Here is a 22,075-nt window from a genome sequence, read left to right as displayed (position 1 = left end):
GGACGTTTGATTTGCAAATTATTCTGAGTCAATTATTGATCAATATATACCCTCTTTGGCCCGATTTCAATTCTAATAGTATCGAGACTTATCTTTTGGCGATTCAACTTATGTGCAACATGAATTATGTGACTAGGTCTTATATGAAAAATGTGATACGTGCATTATGTGTTTATGTGTTATATAAACTATGAGTCTACGTTTCTATTTAACTTTATATGATTAAAGATTATCCTTATCTGTTATTATCGGGCGGGTAGACGATAAGGATAAGTGTATAGACGACATTTATATATTGTCAGTTTAATTGAATGGTATCTTTTATGATAGATACACATAGTTTGAGTTATTCAAAACCAGACAGAGATTGTAAAAGTAAAGTCTGATTACGTGTAGTAATGAAACGAGTGGATTCAGAATAGATATCAACCTGAAATGGTGAATGATAAGAAAGGTCAAGTAGCCTGTCAATGGAAATACAGATACATCAGGACTGAGTGATATGGCAGATAGTTAAAGATTATTATCAATTGAGGCAAGTATTCCTAAACTTTCTTCTAAAATACTGCAAATATTTCTTTATTCCTATTCTAAGTTCAGAATAGTTAAATGTTTTTATATTTCGCTTCAATTACTCTTATTTACGCAAGTACCTCTTTAATCTTATTCCGTGATTATCGATTGATCTCTTGAGCAAAAACCCATTATTTCAGGTTATTTGCGAACCCTGAATCGGGATATTTTGAAATCAAAGTGATTTGACATCAAAATACTCTACGGACTGGATGGTTACGATGAGGGTCAGGAATGAGCTAGACCCTAAGGGCCAGGAATGAGCTGGACCCTAAGGGCCAGAGATGGCTGGACCCTTGATTATTAGGCCATAGTGCCTGGGTACCCTATACGTTGGTGGGTCTATGCAGTTGGGTATAGATCCGCACTATATCCTGACTGATCAACATGTTATAATGCATATGTTGGTTTCTAGTGTTCAGTCCAATTTATTGTTGATCGCCATTAACGGCATTCCTTCTTGGAAAATTATGGTTACAAAAACAACGAAGATTTGATTCAAGAAATGAATCAGTGAAACGTTCACTATTCCTTTACAAAAAAATGTGATTTATGATTAAAGGTCAATGAGAGTCGATGTTTTATTCGCTCAACTGTTTTAAATAAATAAAGATGTTTTGAAATCATTCAAAAATTATTTCTAGGAGTTCCTTTGATCTAATACCTGGAAACCATTTATGATACTTGTTGGGCATTTTTGACTCACTCTTGCATTGTGAATTCTTATTTCTTTCAGTATCAAATGAGGACAAGAATGAATAACTTTTAATAGACAGCAAAAGTGGAGAGATTCCAGCTGAAGGAATTTGGAGATGTTAAAGTGATTAATACGGGGAAATTAGTAAAGTGGTAATGAAATTGTATTTAGTTATTGAAATTTTAGAAGATTAGATTCTTGTTTCATATCATAACCTGTAAGCGATCTGGAATAATGAGGGGTTATCTGTATATTTGTTTTAATATACAGGTTTATATTATTTAAAGTTGTTTAGTGACACTCAATCCTGACCCCGGATTTGGGGGTGTTACAATAGTAACTTGATGAGCCTTTTAACTCATTCGTTTTTGTTGATCCAACTTTGATAGATAAATAAGAAGATGACAAGTTTTAGGCGCTCGGCTCAGGTAGAAGCTTTGTGAGAGTATCGGTTGAAATATTTTATATTTGCAGATATAGTTGAGTTATCTGGCAAATTCCAAATCCGAGTTAGAAATTTTAAATTTACAAAGATTGTAAAAGTTTATATTCTTGATTAATGGTTGTATCTTGTTTCATACCTTTTCTTGTAAAGATCCTTGTAGCTTTTCGGGGCTATTATGTTATTGAATTCTGAATATTCTATATATAAACGGTGTTGTCGGGTAGTACTTTTACTTAATTTTCTTTATAAAATCATGCAAGATAAATTTAAAATTTTTTAATTATTTTTTCACACGACTAAAATCAATATATCTTAACATCCGTATGGTGGGATCGTTGAGAGAATCGGTTAAAAAATTATTTTGTTAAGAAACGAATCTCGTTTTAAGGAATAGTACTTTTATTAAATATTCTTTATTAAGTTATGCAAGGTATAATTGAAACTTTTTTATATCATTTCACATAACTAAAATCAAAAATATATTAGCATCCTTGTGGTTGGATCATTGAGAAAATTACTTTAAAAAATTATTTTCTCAATCAAGGACAAATTAATCTTGTTTTTAGGAATATTACTTTCATTCTATTTTTTTTAAGTCACACAAGATAGATTTGAAATTTTTTATTTAGTTTTTCACATGACTAAAATCAATAGATATTAACACATGAAAGGTTGGATCGTTAAACAAATCACTTTAAAATTTGATTTATTTTAGTCGAGAATCTCTTTTTTTGGAGTAGTTACCCGAGTTTATTTTCTAAAGTCATTTAAGATAAATTTGAAATTTTTTAATTATTTTTTCATAAGACTAAAATCAATATATCCTAATATCCATATATTTGAATCGTTGAAAAAATTATTAAAAAAATTTATATCATCAAATTAACCAAACTGAACACGAACTTAACAAACCGAACACATATTCGTTAAGCTTTCCAGACAAGTTTACCGAACACGAATACTAGTCGAAACGAGTCAGCTTACCAAACTGCTCGGTTCATTTAGCGCTCTAACCTTGTTGAATTAGCAAGGCAAGCACTTGCTTAAATTTTAAAAAAAAAAAAAAAAAGATCCCTTCGACAAATCATAAAAAGCTTCGTCAAAAAACACTTATAAAAAGTTATATAGTAATTAGATAATATTTTTATAAAAATATAATATTCCTGCCTCCGTTTTTTGTAATTTTATGAACTTGAATTGCTATTAAATAAATAACTATATGATGTGAAGATATCAAAAAAATCTGAAGTAAAGATCTTCAGCTATCATGTTTATTGCCCTTGCAACTTCTTTCGTTCCGTGAATTGTAAATGTTTTGCAATTCGTTAGTAGCAGCATAGCAAACATGATTATGTATTGTATGCTATAATTCAATCTTAAATTTGCACTGATGCTTTTTGTCAAGTATTTTTCTTCACTATATAGAAGCCCTCGATGTTGTACTATTATTAAGAAAATACAAGATTAAGATTCATATATTCACTTGATACAAAAATTAAGGGCCTCGCCTAAAAGCAGCTTCTGCTCTTCATAGTAAAACTTGAGACTGCAGAATGTCTAACTAGTGCTAACCCTTGATCTATCTCTAAGCCGAATCTAAAAGGGGTCTTCAATATGTCTTCTTTCTAATACTTGTCTTCTTCATTTCTTTCTTGGCACTTGCCATGGACCCTGATAATGAAACGCCTATTGTGCCTTGATATAGATCCTTTAATCTTCAAATAGTGGAATAAATATTAGTAATATGCCATATTTTATAAGATTAGAATGGGGAAATTAACATTCCATCTACCTTGGCATGCCGAGAAGAAGACCAATCAATGAGACTCCTACAATCAGTGGATATACTGGAGCTGGAGTCAATTCCTGCAGGGCCAGAAGATAATTTCAATTAAAGATCTGTACATATGGTTTATACACCTTGGACGATGGAAACTCACAAGAGACAGGAAAGATCCAAAAAATAACTTCCCTTGGCAGAAAGAATGACAATTTTTAAATAAAAATAGATTCTGCATGATGTTGTCTATTATCAGTGAGCAAATAGTGTTACCAACCTGCTTGTGGTGCTCCTCTTCAAGAGTATAATTTAGTGGGCCCACGTGAATCTGGGTATGTTTCTCTAAGTCGACCTCAATAACTTCTGTTTCAAATCTGTGGATGTTTGGTGGAAGTACCGATCGAAGTTGTACAAGATACTTACCTTTTGGTAAGTCCTTCACCTGGAAGAAGTTGGATAAAGGCAATGGCAAGGTGGATTCAACCTTAGATGGGTCATTAGCTGATCTAATTTCCACCCTGAGATGTTCCCGTAGCTCTTTAATTCTTTTTCCTTCCACATGACCACTTAAAATTGTCATGTGCGGTTGTTCAAACACCAAAAAATCCAAATCCTTGATATCCCCTATTCCAATCTACAAAAAATATGCCAAATAAACAAATTCAATGTCAATCAGTAAACTGTAATCTATAGACCCAAACAATGTATTAACCCACAAACTTGAATCATTTGGAGAAAAAAAGTAACTACACAAAAATTTAATAATTGCAACAATGGATGGTACCTAAAGAATAAATCATCTCAAACTATATCAGATGAGTGATAGGGAAAACTATATCATACACTCCTATTGGGAACCAATAATCTTACTATAAATAATTTAAGCTCTTTTAAGTACAATTTATCTCATTCTTCCGATAAACCCCAACTTAGTAAACATCATAAGCATCCCAGATAGTTACTATGTAGTTATGAGAATGAACTGAAGGCTAGCAAATTTATATGAGCTTATCAGGATTTTAGGACGCACAACTCAGCTTTTACTATTTTCTGTACGGGTATAAAACTGATTTAAGCTACATGAACAAAGGTTTTGCCATGATTAAAAAAAAACTTTTACAGCAGCTTTCTCATGCAGTAAAAATCTGATCCATGTCTACTAGGATTAAAAAAAATCAGAATGACTCTTGAATTCACGAGAGCGAGGGCATAATGAATGCAACCACAGATAAAAGCATAAATGATATTGGTTTTAATTTTACTTTGATGCAACATGGATGCAAAAATCACAATTACACCACAATAACAACGTACGAGTGCCTCACCTCAGCAACAACAGATTCAGGAGATGCACGTTCAATCTGATTATCAAGGTCACCCTTTTTCCCAACTTTAATTAAGTAGACCGTATCAGGTAGGAGACCTCTCAGGCGATAACTTCCTGACGAATCTGTTAAAGTCTCCTCATAATAACCCTTTGAGTCTGATCGGGCTTCAACTAAAACACCTTCTTTCGGCTGCCCAGACAACAGAGTAACAGAACCCATGGCACTGTTACAAAGGTTCCACAATCTTAAGTTCTGATCCCAAGTGTTAAAAACAAATGAATGTAAAAGGTCACCGGGCACTAGGGAAAGAATTGCATACCTGTAAGCAACACGAGTAGCCTGGAATACTACTTCCTGAGACTCGCCAGAACCAAGTTCAATAGCCTGTGCAGGAGGCCAGAAAGCATATTCCTGAAGAAAAAAACAACTATAACTACTGGCATAACACAACTACTGGCATCAGATATTGATGCCTTTTAATTCATCTAGCTCTGTCAATATTAACTTGCATGCACTATCAGTAACATTTCATAGACAATAGCAAGAGACCGTGACTGATAACTAAATTACAGAGTTGCCCACAACAGATTATGATGTCTGGGCTGCAAAAGTAATATATTGCCGAAGGGAAGTTAAATGAACTAAAGAATTTTTAAACGCACTGTTTCTGGGCATTTTGAGTGAAAGCTTCGAATTCAAAAGCAAGTTCATACTTTTCCTTGAGAAACAAGATAAACAACAAGCAAAGATTCCGCCCATAAGTTAGTTTTTGGAGGAATACCTTAAGCAAAGGTCTGAGATAAAAGCTCCCCGGAAATAAATTATCAAATAGGAAAGTCCCACCAGCACCAGCCACTGAATTGTTTCTATAACCATCTTCACCACTCAATGATAACAGAACGGAAGGAAAAAGTTCTTTGGAATCTTCTTCTGAATATATATGTACTGATATTTGACTGAGCTTCTGACAGGAAAATGAATTAGGTCCAATTGCCTTTACATGATAGCCAGGCTGCGAGGAAGAAGTAACCAACAACATAGCAATGAATTGTAAGATTAAAAGTACATAAAAGTTTCATTGTACTTGTAAAGATTAAACGGGCTTCCGTAAAGATAGAAGATTTGACACTAGACAGACTCTTGCAGAGGACTTCAACCGACATGAGGCTAACTATAAGAAAGATTTAGTGCCGTTTTTGAATTTTCAATTCAGGTAGTGCCCAAAATAAATAAATTTTATTATAAAAATAATAATTAAAAATTAATTTTACATATAATTAAAATCTTATATTTATAAAAAATTATTTAATATTTAAAAGGAATTTAATATAAAAGTGTTACAAAACTTATAGAAGCAATATCATATTAATAAAAATGAAAAATTTATGATTTATAATATTGTAATATATTTTTTTATTATGCATATGACATGAAAACACAACACGAAACTGACATGAATTCACATGGTACATGACATGACACGACACATATTCATTTTGTGTTGTATTTGCATTTAGACTTTTGGTACACAGAACATAAAGTGCACAAAAACACGACATTATTGCTGGGTCTAATTAATAGTCTATTGCAATCAAATACTAGACAAACCTTTGAAGCTTCAACGTTGTAAGTTATATCATCATATAGGGGTCCACCAATGAAAACACCATCTTCTCCTGTGGTAGTTTCAAGTACTACTTCAGCTGGCTTCATTAGAGAATTCTGGCTATCTGCACCAGCAATGATTCTGATGTGTACATCAGGAAGGGGAGGAGAGACTGATCCTTCAATGTACAATCCCAAACGACCCAAAAATATTGGAATGGCTGCTTGGCAACCATCTTGTGATACTGCGATCTGATTCAAAAGGTGAAGAAAAACTATATGAAAAAAAAATGACAATTGACATGCTGACTTTCGAACTAAAACTTCCACCATACTTACTTGATGTTGTCTAGGATAAAATAAGATTTTCTTTTCACCACCATCTCTGCAACATATACAGGCCAGATTAAAGAATATAGTTAAATGCATCAATTACATACAAATATGAGTAAGGGCCTAGTAAGAAAAAGACAAATTGTAGCTCAAATAAAGCTACCAGCATATGCAAAAACTATAAATAGACCGTCACAGATTAACAATACTGCCTCTTGAGAAAATTTAACCCTCCAACCCTTCTTAAAAAAAATGGGGCGGACAAACGCTAAACAAAGCCTTTTATAACAATTACTGTTATATTAGCGGACAAACGCTAAAACAAAGCCTTTTATAACAATTACTGTTATATTACAACGAAGTTTTGTTAATTGACAAGCTGACGCTGATTATCCAAAGTAGAACCATTAGGAGAATTTTAGGTAAGATGGTAAAGTATAAACTATTTGTGGATCCACTATATTAAAAAAGTAAGACAGATAGTAATTACCACCCTAACCTATTTGGGATAAAAAAAACATCCTTATTTTACTCCAACAACATTCTAAGCCTTCGGTAATTATAAAAATATATTCAATTCATGAAAATATAAGCAAGTAACCACTTAAAATATAACAAGTCACCTATAAAACATAGAAAGATCTAAGAATCAAATTAGGCATTTCAATCAGAAAGCAAAAAAGTTCTCGGGTTAGTAATGACCTTTCAACCAAGGTACAATCAAACATCAAGACAATAGTATTTGAAACATATTAGAATGGGGTACATATGACGTTAAGCACCTAAGAAGCAAGGAGATGGGAAGTGGCATTGGCAGTAGCAGGCATACAGACACAGGACATGCATACGGCAAGAAAAATGAATAAAGGTGAAGAAAAGTTAAGAAAGTGGGGGCAAGTTAATGGGACCCCTTAATTTTTGCAAAGAAAAAATTGCTATTTTAGGATATGTTAACAATCTATTGGGACATCAAAGAATAGAAAGTGTTAACAATTTATTGGGATGGAGGGAGTAGAATTTAAAAAAACATTAAGATGAAATATAACTTGATTACATATAATTTTTTTTGTTACAGATATATACAAAAGATTCTACACTAGATTCCATTTTACATATGATTTTTAATTTATATGAGATTCTACTTTAGGTTCGATGTGTTAAGCCTAATTGTTGTTAAATGTTGTGTTTTAATATTGACCTAACTAACCGCAATTACAACTACTTGTGCACACTATGCAGTTTCTTTATTTATCAAATAATAAGAAGTTCAAACTACAGTGTGAACTTCGCAGAAATGACCTTTAGGTTGGCTTTGGGTATTGAACTTTAAAAGGTCCACTTGCTGATATATAAATTAGAAGCACAAATAATCTATGTCCTCGACAAGTGCCTAATGGTTCTAATTGGGCACTGCAGTATTCTGCTCCCGCAATTTCTCAGTTAAGCACTTTGATCCAACATATTCGCTTCAGGTTGTGGCACTCTTAACATTTGCAAAATACCTGGGTATGCTCCAGTTGTATTAAAAAAGGGGGAGAGGAACAAATGTGGTAATCGAGTAAGAGTTACAAAGAAAATTGCATGTGAAAGGGATGGATGGAGGTGTATGTGACAAAAATGGAAGAGTAAAGGAATGATAATACTTTTTAAAACAATAGAAGGGGGTGAGATTTTGTTCAAACTACTGGATGAGTTCAATACTAGACTAAATATCATGTTTAATGTTACAAATTATTAAATGAAGTGAAATATATGAGAGAAATAAGTGTTTATGTTGGTACAAAATTCAACTACAACCAAAAATAGTTTTTTGACAGGTTTGAGACTGAGAAGAAAAAGATATTTGCACGTGCTTCAATTATGAGAAAATTTGGTTCTTGAGGCAAAGAATAATAGAACTGTTCTTTCCCTGCTCCCAGTAACATAGGACAAAAGTTTAAACAGATTAAAAGTGAAAAGTTGCATTTCAACATGGAAAAGACCACCAAACGTTATATGCATTGCAACAGAAAACAACTAAGCTACGTACCTTGCGTCCCGAGGAACAAATGTAAGTTTCTCGCCAGGGTTAGCCCATAACGAATATCCGAAGATAGACACACCTGGTTGACCATTCCTAGCACCTACTAATTTGGCACTAGTACCCACAACAAATGTACCCTCACTGTTTAGGATGTCTATTAATATAGTGTCAGCTCTCGTGTCTAAATCATCAACGGAGCTTGATTCAATTGATATTTCACCTTTCAGAAGATATTTCTCTCCTTTTAGACTCACTGGCTATGGAAACAAAAAAGCAGCTAGTTAACTGGGAATTCCAAATGATAAGGCAGTCCCATTGTTGTCACGGCGGTCGACTAGTCGCGACTAGTCGACTGGAGAGCTCGACTTGCAAATTGTCGACTAATCGGTCGACTTATCGACTAGTCGGTCGACTAGTGCAAAATCCAATCAAAATTTAGAACACAAAATTAATATAAATTCTAAAAACCTACTCAACATCAGCAACAATCAACATGCTTATTTCAACATATATATCTTTATTTGGGTGTGTTTATGTATGTATAAATTGATTAAAACTGAATATACATATAGTAAAAAAAAATTATATATTTGTATAGTCAGCTTATCTATGTGAGTATATAGAAGGGAAAATAGAGATGTTTGTGTTTAACATCTCTATTTTGTGATTGATATATATATATATGTATATGAGTATGAGAATGTTAAACTTTTGTTGTGGAATGCCAAGTATATAAGATATATATAATTATATTTAATTAATTATTATTAATTTATCGACTAGTCCACGACTATTCGACTAGTCGACAAGCTCGTCCTCCATCGACTCGACTCGACTTGTCAACGTGACAACCATGGGCAGTAGTAGAACAAAACACAATGTTATCACAGGAAAACTTAAAAGTTACAAGAGTGGTACCGAAGGATCAGAAGTATCAATTTTCACGGGCGAGCTACCAAAGAAAATACACGAATTAACGAAGTGAAGTTCATGTACTCCTGGAGTTTCCACACAATTTTTTTGTGAGCCTTTCTGCAATTTTCAAGAAAATAGCCAAAAAATTAAGAAAGAACAATAGTTTTGTACATAGTGATTATATTTGGCAAGTGTCATATAAGATTTAAGTAGATTAAATTTTCTTGCAGAAGAGAATAACCTCAATTTTCAAGTTCATGTGGGAACCATCTGGTTGACTTAAGTACGCATCTACCGGATGTGTGGAGACAACATTGACCCAGTAACCCTTTTGAACAAATGAAATCCCATTAACATCCTCCGTCCCTACATCCACATCAAAAGATTTTTTATCCCAGCACCAGTTATCTTCTGACAATCCTGGAGCCTGGTGTTTGATCTGAAAAATGAAAGCAGTAGTTTTAAGATTGACAAAAATGAAAACAATAAATTATGAATCACAATTGCGAGAAATACTAGTCCCAAGAAATTTGAAGGCTCTATTAACACAGTAGCAAAGGAAGGTATGCTGTTACACTACATAGTCCTTGACTCCTTGTGTTTCACAGCTTCAGCATGAAAGATGAAAAAGGCAAAAGGACAAAGTATAATAAGAGTGCAACACTCCAGCACGATACCTCAAGCCTGTATTTCCCTGGTAGAATGTTAGGAAACAGAAATTCACTACTCTGATCAGTCAAACTAATTGTCTTCCTCTCTTTATTACTGCTACCACCCAATCTTACGAGGGTAACATAAACATAAGAGCCACAATTTTCCTTGCACATGACTGAACCAATGACATTTACTTGTGCCTGATTCATTCCAAAAAAAATAGTATGTTAACAATGTGGAACTTGTATGATTAAATACAGTTCACTGTGACTACCTAACCAATAGCAGCACATACTTTGACTATATGTAGGGAAAAACACCAATGTTAATATTCAAAAAAACTGTATCCCAATTTATTTAAAGAAGAATGTAAAACAAGACAAAGATACTCTTAATAACGCCCTCAAACTTGGATCTGGCTTCTCTCTATATTGCTAGGTGAGCAACAACAGACATTTTTAATGAAGAAAAATAGACGATTTAGAGGCAGACTAAGGTAAAATAGATTAGTCTGAGCAGCCTTTGCAACTACCTGATGGAATCTGACATTTAGTAATGGTCTGTTGACATTGACATCGACATAAGGAGGCAAGAGCAAGAGCTCTGGTGCACGCTCAGGCTTGGCTGCAAAAGATGACAAGCGATAGTCACCTGGTAGAACCTGAAAACCATTCAAGTACCATTGATTAATCTCAAATTTATGACCCCAACCCATAGTGCAGTTCCAGAAACTTCAAGGAGGATAAAGTATAGCAGAATTAGAGACACTGGACAGGCAAAATTAGCAAACAACCAACTAGACATGTATCGACATACCTCAAAGCAAAAATTACCGCTATCATCAGTCTGTCTTACTTGAGGCTTAACATTCTCCGGTCCATGAGTTAAAGCAACCTGAAACACATGCATAATCGATAAAAATAAGAATATCACAGGGTATAGGCATGAACGGAAATATGCAGAGTTAATAGCACATGTCTGCGAATGAAAATTTCATGCCTAGCACTGAGATTAAATAAAGGAGTTAATGATAACAAATGAATATATTGGGAGACCCCATTCTTGAATGATATTGTTTAAGAATGAACAACTATATAAGTAAACTATGAGGCCCAATCCCTACCTCAAAATCTTTGAAAATTAAGAATTCAGGTAATGTAATACATGTTCTTGCGAATTGCGTAATCGCATATGCACATTATGTTACATGTTCTGTGCCCTTTATCTGAAGCTTATAAAGGTAATATATTTATTGATGCAAAAAAATGCATTACAAAAGAACATTGTAGTTACCTTCGCTTTATAACCAGGAGAGACTGTCTGTACTAGGCCACAGACATCATAAGAGATTGCTTTGATATCAACCACCGAAGCCATGTTTGGCAGAACCTAACAAACAGATAATATGAGTTCTTGGATGAGAGATAGAGGGAGGGAGCAGTAATACCCAACTTGGTGGCTACCTAATAATTGCAATGAAACGACTCACTTATTCTCACATACTACATCCTCAAGATGTCTCAAGTACAACTGGCATGCCAGTTAGATTGACTGTTCGGGTTTTAATTGTTTTTTTGGGTCCCGCGCTTACATAAAAACTCTTTAAGACATCCACATTTTTAAAGAATAATAAGTTTTGCTTTAAACACCCTAACAAGAAGATATGGAGTATAATTAAGACTTCGATCAAATTCTTGAGACAACATAACTACTTGAGAACTCCAATATAGAATATGATAAGTATTAGCTTTACTTTACCATGAAATCATGCAGCTTGTCAAACTTGTAATGCTCTTTCTTTGCTTCTATCGTATAACGTTTAGATGTCACCTGGAAAAGATAGGAATACTGTTGAGTTCAGGTGAATTTCACAAGCTAAGATCATACAGATCATATACCCCTAGTAGTAATTTACAAAAAAATAATTAGAAAAATAAGATATAAATTTACTTTCATATGAGGAAAAACTAAATTACAAATGTCACGGTACAAGGAAATAGCAAAGGTAGGAACATCATAAATGATGGTTCAGATAGATGAAAGAGTAAGTTGCTGACCATTTATACTAATTTCTTCATTCCCACTTAACAAAGGGTTACTAAGTGCCTCCGAGTCCTAGTTATGATGCTTTCGCAAAACCTAATTTTACTTTTTCATTTCTACGATAGATCAACTTCGAAAAAGGAGTAGATAACTAATGGATGTGTACCCTATAAACGTGTATCCCTGACACAAGTTTACAAAAAATAAACACTGCTAAAATAAATTTGTATCAAGAGATAGACAGATAAATAGTAACTGTGGTTTACAAGTACCAGTAGCTACAGAAGAAAATGATTTTTTTACTGAAATCAAGGGCAACAAGACAACAGTCTAATTTTATGTCACAGACAAGATAACATATAACTTTATAAAAGAATAACAATAGAATTTTTCCTTAATTTAATTCTAGACTCGTATGCCAGAAAAAAAAAATCTTGGTAAGAATCAAAACCATACAAATTATTCATTCAGATTAAAAAAATGAAGGAAAGTTGCCTAGGAAAAACTACATAAGAATGTAAAATACCAACTCAACTTGGCATGCAAACTGAGAGGCAAAACTTAGACTCAGGGTAAACTAATTTCAAGAGAACATCGAAACATTTTTTATGTAAATCTCTCGTAATATGTCCCCTGGAATAAATTTACCTGGTCAAGCTTGTAATATCCTTCTTTATCAGTAATTGACTTTTCTTGGCCATCTACTATAATTTTTACACCATCCACTCCCATGTTATTTCCATCAACTACACGACCACCGACAGAAAATCCAGTAACCTGCACATCCAAAATTTTCCAGAATGAAATCCCAAAAACTATGGCATGCTAATGTTATCCCAAAAGCAAGCAAAGTTCCAAATTCTGAGAAAACTGCAAAGTTAGCATCAACAAAGACCCACCTTTATAAATCTTCAATGTCGATAGTACTACTTTCTCTTCATAAATGGATTATTTAGGTACTAGGAATGGAAATATAATGCACTATATCATGGACTTGAAAGCCACATTTATATCTATAATTATGGTTTGGAATTATCTTAGACTACACAATGCTATGTTTATTTCTAGGAATAAATAAACCCACAACTATTAGAATATGTGCTCTTGTTCTATATAAAACTTGGTCGTTAAGTTATCCATCACTCATACATCACTTTTTACTTCTTTTACATGGAATTTAGAATAAGTATACCTAGGCAGGGTATAGGATTAAATATCTAGCCTCAAAAGAACCTGAAGGGTAAAAGACTAAAAGGTGAAGACAAATAGTTCATCGTTTTAAAATAAAAAATTTACTTAAAAAAATGAGTGCAGATTGGTAATTGTTCAGTGTACTGTGGAAGATATGGATCGCGGAGAGAGCATCTACCAACAATAGAAAAGTTTTAAACACTGCATTGCAAGAAAAAAACAACAATACCAAATATCCATCACAGGAGAACTGTATAGTGCACCTGAAATTTCTGGGGGATGGTTGCATGCTCATGATGAACTGATACAAACAAGAATGGAGGTGAAACATCAAACACAGTGTTCTCTCCCTTGTAGAATGGAATCAGCTTGTATACCCCTGCAGATACGACACAGGTATATGTAATAAATAAATAAATAAGAATATGATATGTTAAAGTTCAAAACTAGCATAAATGTTCCAAATACAACATAACAACGAACAAAATACCAGTATATTCCAAGACACACAACAACAACAATTAATATACTAAATGGTACATGCAAAATCATTTAATGCATGAGAGTTGTTTCATAGGTTCCTCCATAGGAAAAAAGAAGAGCATCTCGGTTGACTATACTCTTGCATAAAACACAGGATGCACATGATAATCCAATTTTTCGGCATTTCATTATCTTCAAATATATAGTCAAATTTTGTGAGCAGAATTTAACACAAGTTATGTTGCACCAAAGAAACATTAGGCAGTCACCAAGCTCATTGTCTCAAACTCAATCTAGCATAGAATTAAAGTAAAGTCTATGAACCCGAATTACTAACAAATATTGGATATAATTAGTACAATAATGCTCACATAATAGAGAATACAAAATAAAATGTTGTGAATTCAATTAGTAGATCTGATTTGTAAATTTTAGTAACAAGAAATTTTCATCTTGGTACATGTCTCGAGGGTCACGATGAAGGAGACACAAAAGGCACATAATTGAAACAGGTGTTCTATGCATTAGTCATTCGAAAAAATAGATTATATAAAAGAACACAGCTTTTGCAGATATAAACGAAAAGCATCAGACACTAGGCATTACCGCAGGGAATAGATTTGAATTTAAACACTCCATCAGCATCAGATATAGCATGACAAAGAGCTTTGCTCTCGCCAGGAGAATCACTAAAACCCTGGGGGCAATTCACCTCCAAGACATCATCTGAATATAAATATATATGAACACCCAATAAAGGATTTCCCTGCATAAGAAAGGTTGATAAATTATGCATTAGCTTAAATTCAAAAGGATATTATTTTATAACTAGAATAATTAAAAAACCAAATTTATTCACTGCCATTTTTGATAACCTGGTCCATATCTAAAACTTGTTTAAACAAAAATGAAGTGGGGATGTACACACCTCTCAGTACAAATATGTTCGTGATGCTTTCCACAATTTTTAACAGATCTAACATTTGGTCCGTAAATGTGCAAATAATTGATAATCTGGAAATATTACAACTAAATTGTAGACATGATGGTCTTGATAAATTTCAGAAACAGAAGGGTGTCTTCTAATTGCAGCAGTAGTCCATCCGTGAATGCACAAATGTTATAAAAAAATTAAAGATTTAGTACAAATACAATTACATTCATGAGCGGTTTCTGATAACTGATTAGTATGGACCTTAGGCAGGTTTGGTTCCTACTAGTAAGTAGAACCTATTTTTACTATGAAGATTGAATGCTAAAAGTTGTACCTACTGTCTATTAGTTAAAAAAGGATCATAGCTTAGCACAATCAAAATGTTTAGGGCTTTAGTAAGGAGATCACAAACAATAATCTTGTGGTGCGATGGAGCAAAAGAACAAGAAAAAATTATCACCTGAGCAACAACCAGTCCATGAATATCATAGCCAGGGACAAAAAAAATGTCATCAATTAGAGCGTTTCTGAAGCCCAATTCCACCTATAATAAGTGTTAGTTTCACAGTATTAGAACATAGAATATTGTGGCAATGTAGCATCCCTTCAACAATAGGAGATTGGGAGAAAGGCAGTACTAAAGGAAAAAAGAATTTGTGGATAGAACTCACACCTCTGTGGAACCTTTGACTTCAATGGGCAAATCATGATGTGCAGCACGTATATTGTACTTCCCTATATTCAAGACTTTTTTTTAGAATAACCAGACCTACGCTTTGTGCTAAAAAATAGATAAGGACACCAAGTATACTGATAACTTATAGACTGAAGAGGTATAACTTAAGAAAACTAAATCATAAAAGTAAAAAAAAAATACAAAATCAAAATATTAAATAGAACGAAGTTCTAAATAATTTAACTAAAAAGTTAAATTAATCTTAGATCTTTTCTGCCAGCGCATTGTGAAGGGTAAATAGTAGATGGGTTGAATATGAAAACATGTTCATGAATGGAAATCCTCGAGCTTGAAGATATAATCTGAGCTCAGTACAAGCTCCTTGAGCTTGCATGACTTTATTATAGATGATTTTCATTTGGAAAGTTCATAATCACCATATTCACCATATTTTAACAATGCAAATCTATGTAATAAAAAGAAAAAATAAAATAAATTATTCACTGGGAATTTCTCAAAATAAAGTTAAAATAAATTACCTGTCCCCGTATTACAATGGAATATCTTCTCATGTTATGGTGTAGATAAATGCATAGATAACATGTTTTGCAAGGCAAGAATTTTAAACAACAAAATTATCGAAATAAAAAATTAAAAAGATAGATCCGCAGCCCTAGGGTTTCCAAACTGATGAAGGGAGAAAAGATGACAGATCCCAACTCATAGCTAAGAGAGAGCATTTTCTAATAACCAGTATAATTCAGTTCAAAAAATCTCAAGACAATTAATTAAAAAATTTCCTTCTATAGAAGTAGAACCCCAACTAATACTGATACTCATGAAACAATGATAATCAATATCTGAGATAAATTTCATTGAACTGTTACAATGATATTATTCTCAGGTACTAGCATCACATAATTACGGCTTACGAACTAATTTTTAATTTCTTGCTCCTCATGATCATATACTAGCAACATCTTAGTATTTTCAATCTTATTTGTTTGCATGCAGAACTGATCTGCAACTACATATTGCATCTTTTATATACTAGTCTTTCTAAGCAAGGAATGCAGGCAGTTAGTATGGGACAGCAGCCTTAAATGGCCAGTTACTACATAGCTCCAGAGTTTGGTTCAAGTATACGCCTACACCGGTATCTATATTTTAAATTATCATGTATACCATATATTCGGATTATGACTTAACCATCCTATTCCAGGTAAAGATGATACCAATGAATAAAAATCAGTATGTAACTATATACAAATACACATTAATTAAAATAGACTGCAAGAGCAGCTACGGGGCATTTAGAAATAATACTACTCTTTAAGGCAATTTGTCAATATATAAAATAAGTCCATCAATCACAAAAAAGTGTGAACTAAGAAATTTGGTACTAACTAACAAATTAATTATTAATATGAATCTCCTTAAAACTGGGTTGCCAAAGTAATATGATAGGCTTTTGGATTCGGAAAGAGCTAACTGTAGTACTACTTGTACAATAAACTAAATAAGTGTTTGCAAGCGTCCAGGTTAATGAAAAAAAAAACATAATTCCTTTCAATTTTTAAAGTGAAAACCTATATAATCCAAGCTTTATGCTATGCGCTAATTCCAAAGCTTATTTCATATATACGTTCCAAGCAATAAACAAGTTAATCTTGTGGATTTACAAGCCACGGCTTGTGACTAACAAACAAGTCCAGCTTCACGAGTAAATGGCACAAAAAGTAATCCTCAAGGGACGGCCAGGAGGTTTCTCCTTAGGAACGAATTGAGCTTATTAGCTCATTTAATGAGCAATGATATATTGGTGCTTTGGTCAGCTTTTCAAAGTATTATGATGTCATAAACAGATAAATGGCTAAACAAATTTCTACGACAATCGACCATAATGTGTACATGCATAATCTTTATTAAAGTGGGAAAGTATCTTCACCTGGAACAATGTTTGAGAAAGAGTAACTTCCGTCAGTGGATGTCAAAACAGATGATGTGATAACATCCGAAGATTGATGCAAAAGCTGAACTGTTACACTTGATGGACCACCACTTTTGCTGGAACAGCTCTCCCCACCAACAGCTCCAACAACTCTACCTGATACAGTGAACCTGGAAAGGTACTACTTCAGAATAGCCAAGGGAAACAACACCTATGCACATCGAAGAACTAGTAACACACACAAACACACACACACACACATATATATGACATGGAGAAAAGATTTATATAATTGCAAACTAAGCAAGACTCCAAGGTGATCATGGTTAGACAGACCCTGTAAATTGAAAATTTATATCTTCATTGGCATTGCAACCATTGTGGTCAACAACCACCGGAACCTACAAATATTAGTAATTTATGTCAGAGCATAAAACAAGGTTACTGAAACGTATAGCTCTTTAGAAAGAGGACAGAAAGGAACTATTCAACTGACAACAAAACAAACCAACTTTAACTTACTTGAATTGGATCCCATGACCATCCTTCAGGTCCCTTTATTTTAATCAGAAAGGATCCCTGCAGTGGAATATTTTTGCATAAGAACAATTCATTCATACTATAGGTATGCTACAAAAATTTAATAAGACTTTTTAACATAGATGAAGTTTGGATATTCTATGACATAGATCATTAAGTACTCTGGGGATGCAAAGGCACTACGAAGGCCATTAGGTCTTAAATTCGAATCGCACCTCACCAAAAACAAGATTATTCACTAAAAATATCGCCAACAGATCATGAAGTGAAGCTACTTCTTCAAACTCATGGTTCACTATGCAATTATATATATATATATGTTAATAAAAATATTTTATTGAAGTAGTTGATACCTACATTATAGCGCTCAAACCCTAGCAGATCAAACACATTGTTCACACTAAACTAATCCACGAGGCACATTAAAAATTAAATGAGTGTAGGAAATCAACAATCGTCGATCTGTTGGGAATCCACATTAAACATACATATATATGACCACTTGACCAATCCATTTTCGAAGTACTGAGACCAAGTAAAGCAAATGCCAGTCCCAGTAGATTAGAGACGTTATCTACTTTAGGCAAGTTTTAAAATTCTAAAATTGTGTTTCCATATTTGGCTCTTACATACTTTATATATTCCAATCTCACTAAACCATACAAGAACCTAGCCAGATATCTCTGTTGTTATGCAGATACATAAATTTTGCTTTTGAACTTCTGTATTAAATTTTTAATTGCCAAAAAAAATATACATTTTGTATCTTAGTTTTGAACTGCAATCCTTTCCAAGAAGTTTGCCCAAAGAATAAGAGCATTTTAAAAATTCAACCAAGGCAGCACCAAGTTAGTTACCCTGGAAAATCATGTTTATAGTTCCTTGCAAAGGAATTTCATGTTAGTACAGAGTACAGACTCACTATGGGTGCCGCTGGAGCGGAAAATGCATAATACAAATGAAAATACCTTGTCATAAACTGGAATGAAGTAGTAGCCGTTAGGAGCACACTGTGTTCTATCTTTCACCAATCCATCAACAGTCCTAAGCTCAACCTGCAGGGTGTTAAATTCCATTTTTTCCTCATGTACACCAATTTTTCTTATAAGCATTATTTTTCAACTAGCAGAAATTTAACAAAGATCACAATAAAAGAATTACTTGCTAACATACAGAAATAATCAATTATATAAAAACATTATACTCCAGCACTTGTCATCAATTTAAAACTAGTTAAAAGCAAATACAGAGGATAACGCAATTGGGATTCCATTTTTCATAGTTTTAAATAACATGCTAATCTGCATCTTCTTAGCCGGACCATAAGGTTCTAACAATCCAAAAACATAAGAAAGAACATACTAAATCGAAAGAAATGACTAAAATAACAAAAATAACACTATACTTGCAATTTAAAATTCTAAACACGTAGCTTACCAAAATAATAACCAACAATAACAGTACAAGACTACACACACAAACACTCAGACACTATTGACCACTACAACTTTATACTGTTTCCTCGAACAAAAATGCATTTTCAATCCATCCTTCAATGCCAGAAGCTTATCCTAATTAAGTGAAACATGAATATAGAAATATAGAATTTGTACCGTAATATGTGAATAATCTAATTTCGCATCAGTCGGCTTCCTTGACTTGATCAAAGCGGAACTCGCCTACACCACAAACACTAATTAATCCAAAATAACCCAATGTAAAACTAAAACTAAAATTCAGCAGCAACGAACTTAAAATCGAGCAGTAAAACAAATACATATACTCCAAATTAAAAACATGATATATGTTAATACAGATACAAATTAATCTGGTCTAATAATTAAACGATCAATCGAAACAGAAACAAATTAAAAATATATAGTCACCTCGACGAATCCGCCGCAGCCTAGAATAGAATCGGCGAGAGAGGGATAGATTGGATTGAGAGTTATAAATAAGCAAGTGATAACGAGGAGAGTATGTGTAATCGCCATGGGCGAGATTGATTTGAGAGAGAGGGAGAGATCTGTGAGATAAACAGATCTGAATAGAGGAGTGAAAAGTTCAACTCAGCATCAATGTGTATATATGTGTGTGTATTTGTTAATTACAAAATTTACAGTTCTGTAGTGCAGTGTAGCTAATTAGATGAAAAAGGGTTTATCAGCTGGGTTTTTACCGGTTAGGGTCGTTAATTTGCTTGTTAATACATCTTTTGTTGAACTTGCTTGTTAATACTTCGTCCTTGTATTATACGTCATGTTTTCACTTTTATATAGTTAAATTGATGATTGGTTTTTAACCGATAAAAATGGTGTATCATTTTAAAAAAAATATATACATTTTAAAAAGAATTAGATATATTTTCCGATGACGTAAGTTTTCAAATTTATTTAAGAATAAATTAAATGTAATTCGCGGTCAAAATATGATAAAATTGACTATATAGTATATACTAGTCAAAACTGGACAAATAATATAAGATGGAGGAGTACATCTTTTGTTAAATTAGTTACATTTTTTATACTATGGTGTTCAAAAGTTAGGTTTATGGTAGTGGAGAGCTCGGTTCGGTTTGGTTTTTATATAAAATCGCAACCGAAATCGAAGATATTCGGTTTTAGAAATCGAAGATATTCGGTTTTAGAAATCGAAAACCGCAACCGAATTATCGGTTTCGGTTTCGGTTTCAAAATTTCCGGTTCGGTTGCAATTTTTCAGTTTCAGTTTTAAAACGGGCAAAAGAAAAATAATTACAACTTGAAAAAAAAATAAGTTTTCTTAGGTTGATTAGCATTTTCATTTTTAACCTCAAATCCGAGATTTATTTCTTTTAGATCTTTTCTTAACTAACAATCAAATTAATCACAAAAGGAATAACGGTCGTCGGTTTGTGCTTCATTGTATTTGCATGCCCCATATTTTGACTCACTAACAATCTTTTTACAAAGATGAGTTAGTTGATTTGTTAAGCCACATTTCTGACATTGTTTCCTAGGGGCATCTACAATATAAGCATAATTTTTTCTTTTGTTGACTCCATTTTTCCCATTCCTGTTTTTTCTTCTTCACTGTGCTTTCATTCTTTGATTCAGTTTTAGATGTCTTGGTGACTGGACTAGTCTCAGGCTTTTTCTCACTTTCAGTGTTGATAGTTGATTTTACATTTTTATTGCCTTCATCTTCATCGACAATTTTTTTCTTGATGATGAGCTCTTCTTCACTGAGATTCACCTCACAGGCTTTGAACAATTGTTATGTTAACACAAGGTTTATTCTTTTCAAAAATATTGGCCACGTAGTTGAGAAGCATTTTTAAATGATTTAAGTTTACGTTTATTTTTCTCAATTTTATCTCTCAGTGTAGCCTTTATCTCATCTGCACATTTTAGCTTATTTTTAAGATATTCATTTTCTTGCATAACTGACTCTAGGCTCACAAGCTACAACTCTAGTTCTTGTTTCTCAATTTCCAGTTTATCATTCACTTTTGATAATCTATTTATTTCCTCAGTGGAAGCCATCATGTTTGTGTGAATGTGAAACATTTCCATACTCATATTTTAACAGTTTCCTTATATTGTGAAACATTCAAATCAACGGTGGTTAGGATAGGTACCCCAAACTTTGATGTAGATGATTCTCCTTCCTCCAAGGCTATGAGAACAGTTTCCATATTCTTCATCGTCATCTTCATCATTTGTGTCATCCCAACTTTTTTCCTCGGCAATATAAACCGTGACGCCCTCCAAACCCGGGTCAGAAGTTTAGGGCTTACAACACACACACTACAATATATAAACATGTATATAAAATATTATATGCATTGACCCTTCTTTACACAACCACGGATCGTAACAGGTTAAAGTATGAAAACAAGCCACAACTGTAACTTTTATTATAT

The 22,075-nt window shown here is 33.3% G+C and overlaps 1 protein-coding gene across 1 annotated transcript; it reads right to left on the bottom strand.

The window, feature by feature from the left end:
• Nucleotides 1-3,133: 3,133 nt before the first annotated feature.
• LOC141717836 (uncharacterized) lies at nucleotides 3,134-20,344 on the bottom strand. Its single transcript, XM_074520044.1, has 27 exons — nucleotides 20,058-20,344; nucleotides 19,785-19,850; nucleotides 19,140-19,226; nucleotides 18,154-18,210; nucleotides 17,968-18,032; nucleotides 17,629-17,801; nucleotides 15,678-15,739; nucleotides 15,465-15,548; nucleotides 14,677-14,836; nucleotides 13,851-13,966; nucleotides 13,045-13,173; nucleotides 12,112-12,183; nucleotides 11,647-11,742; nucleotides 11,170-11,247; nucleotides 10,886-11,014; nucleotides 10,377-10,553; nucleotides 9,941-10,138; nucleotides 9,703-9,816; nucleotides 8,791-9,041; nucleotides 6,768-6,813; nucleotides 6,432-6,680; nucleotides 5,605-5,835; nucleotides 5,143-5,234; nucleotides 4,821-5,046; nucleotides 3,773-4,129; nucleotides 3,508-3,581; nucleotides 3,134-3,430 (listed from the first exon to the last, which is right to left on the bottom strand). Exons 1-27 carry the CDS (start codon nucleotides 20,163-20,165, stop codon nucleotides 3,325-3,327), a joined length of 3,603 nt encoding a protein of 1,200 aa, XP_074376145.1. The 5' UTR covers nucleotides 20,166-20,344; the 3' UTR covers nucleotides 3,134-3,324.
• Nucleotides 20,345-22,075: the final 1,731 nt, after the last annotated feature.

Source organism: Apium graveolens, chromosome 4 (assembly GCF_009905375.1).
Source record: "Apium graveolens cultivar Ventura chromosome 4, ASM990537v1, whole genome shotgun sequence".
Lineage (NCBI taxonomy): Eukaryota > Viridiplantae > Streptophyta > Magnoliopsida > Apiales > Apiaceae > Apium > Apium graveolens.
Note: the sequence above shows the minus strand (reverse complement) of the source record. Positions and strands in the feature narration are given on the sequence as shown.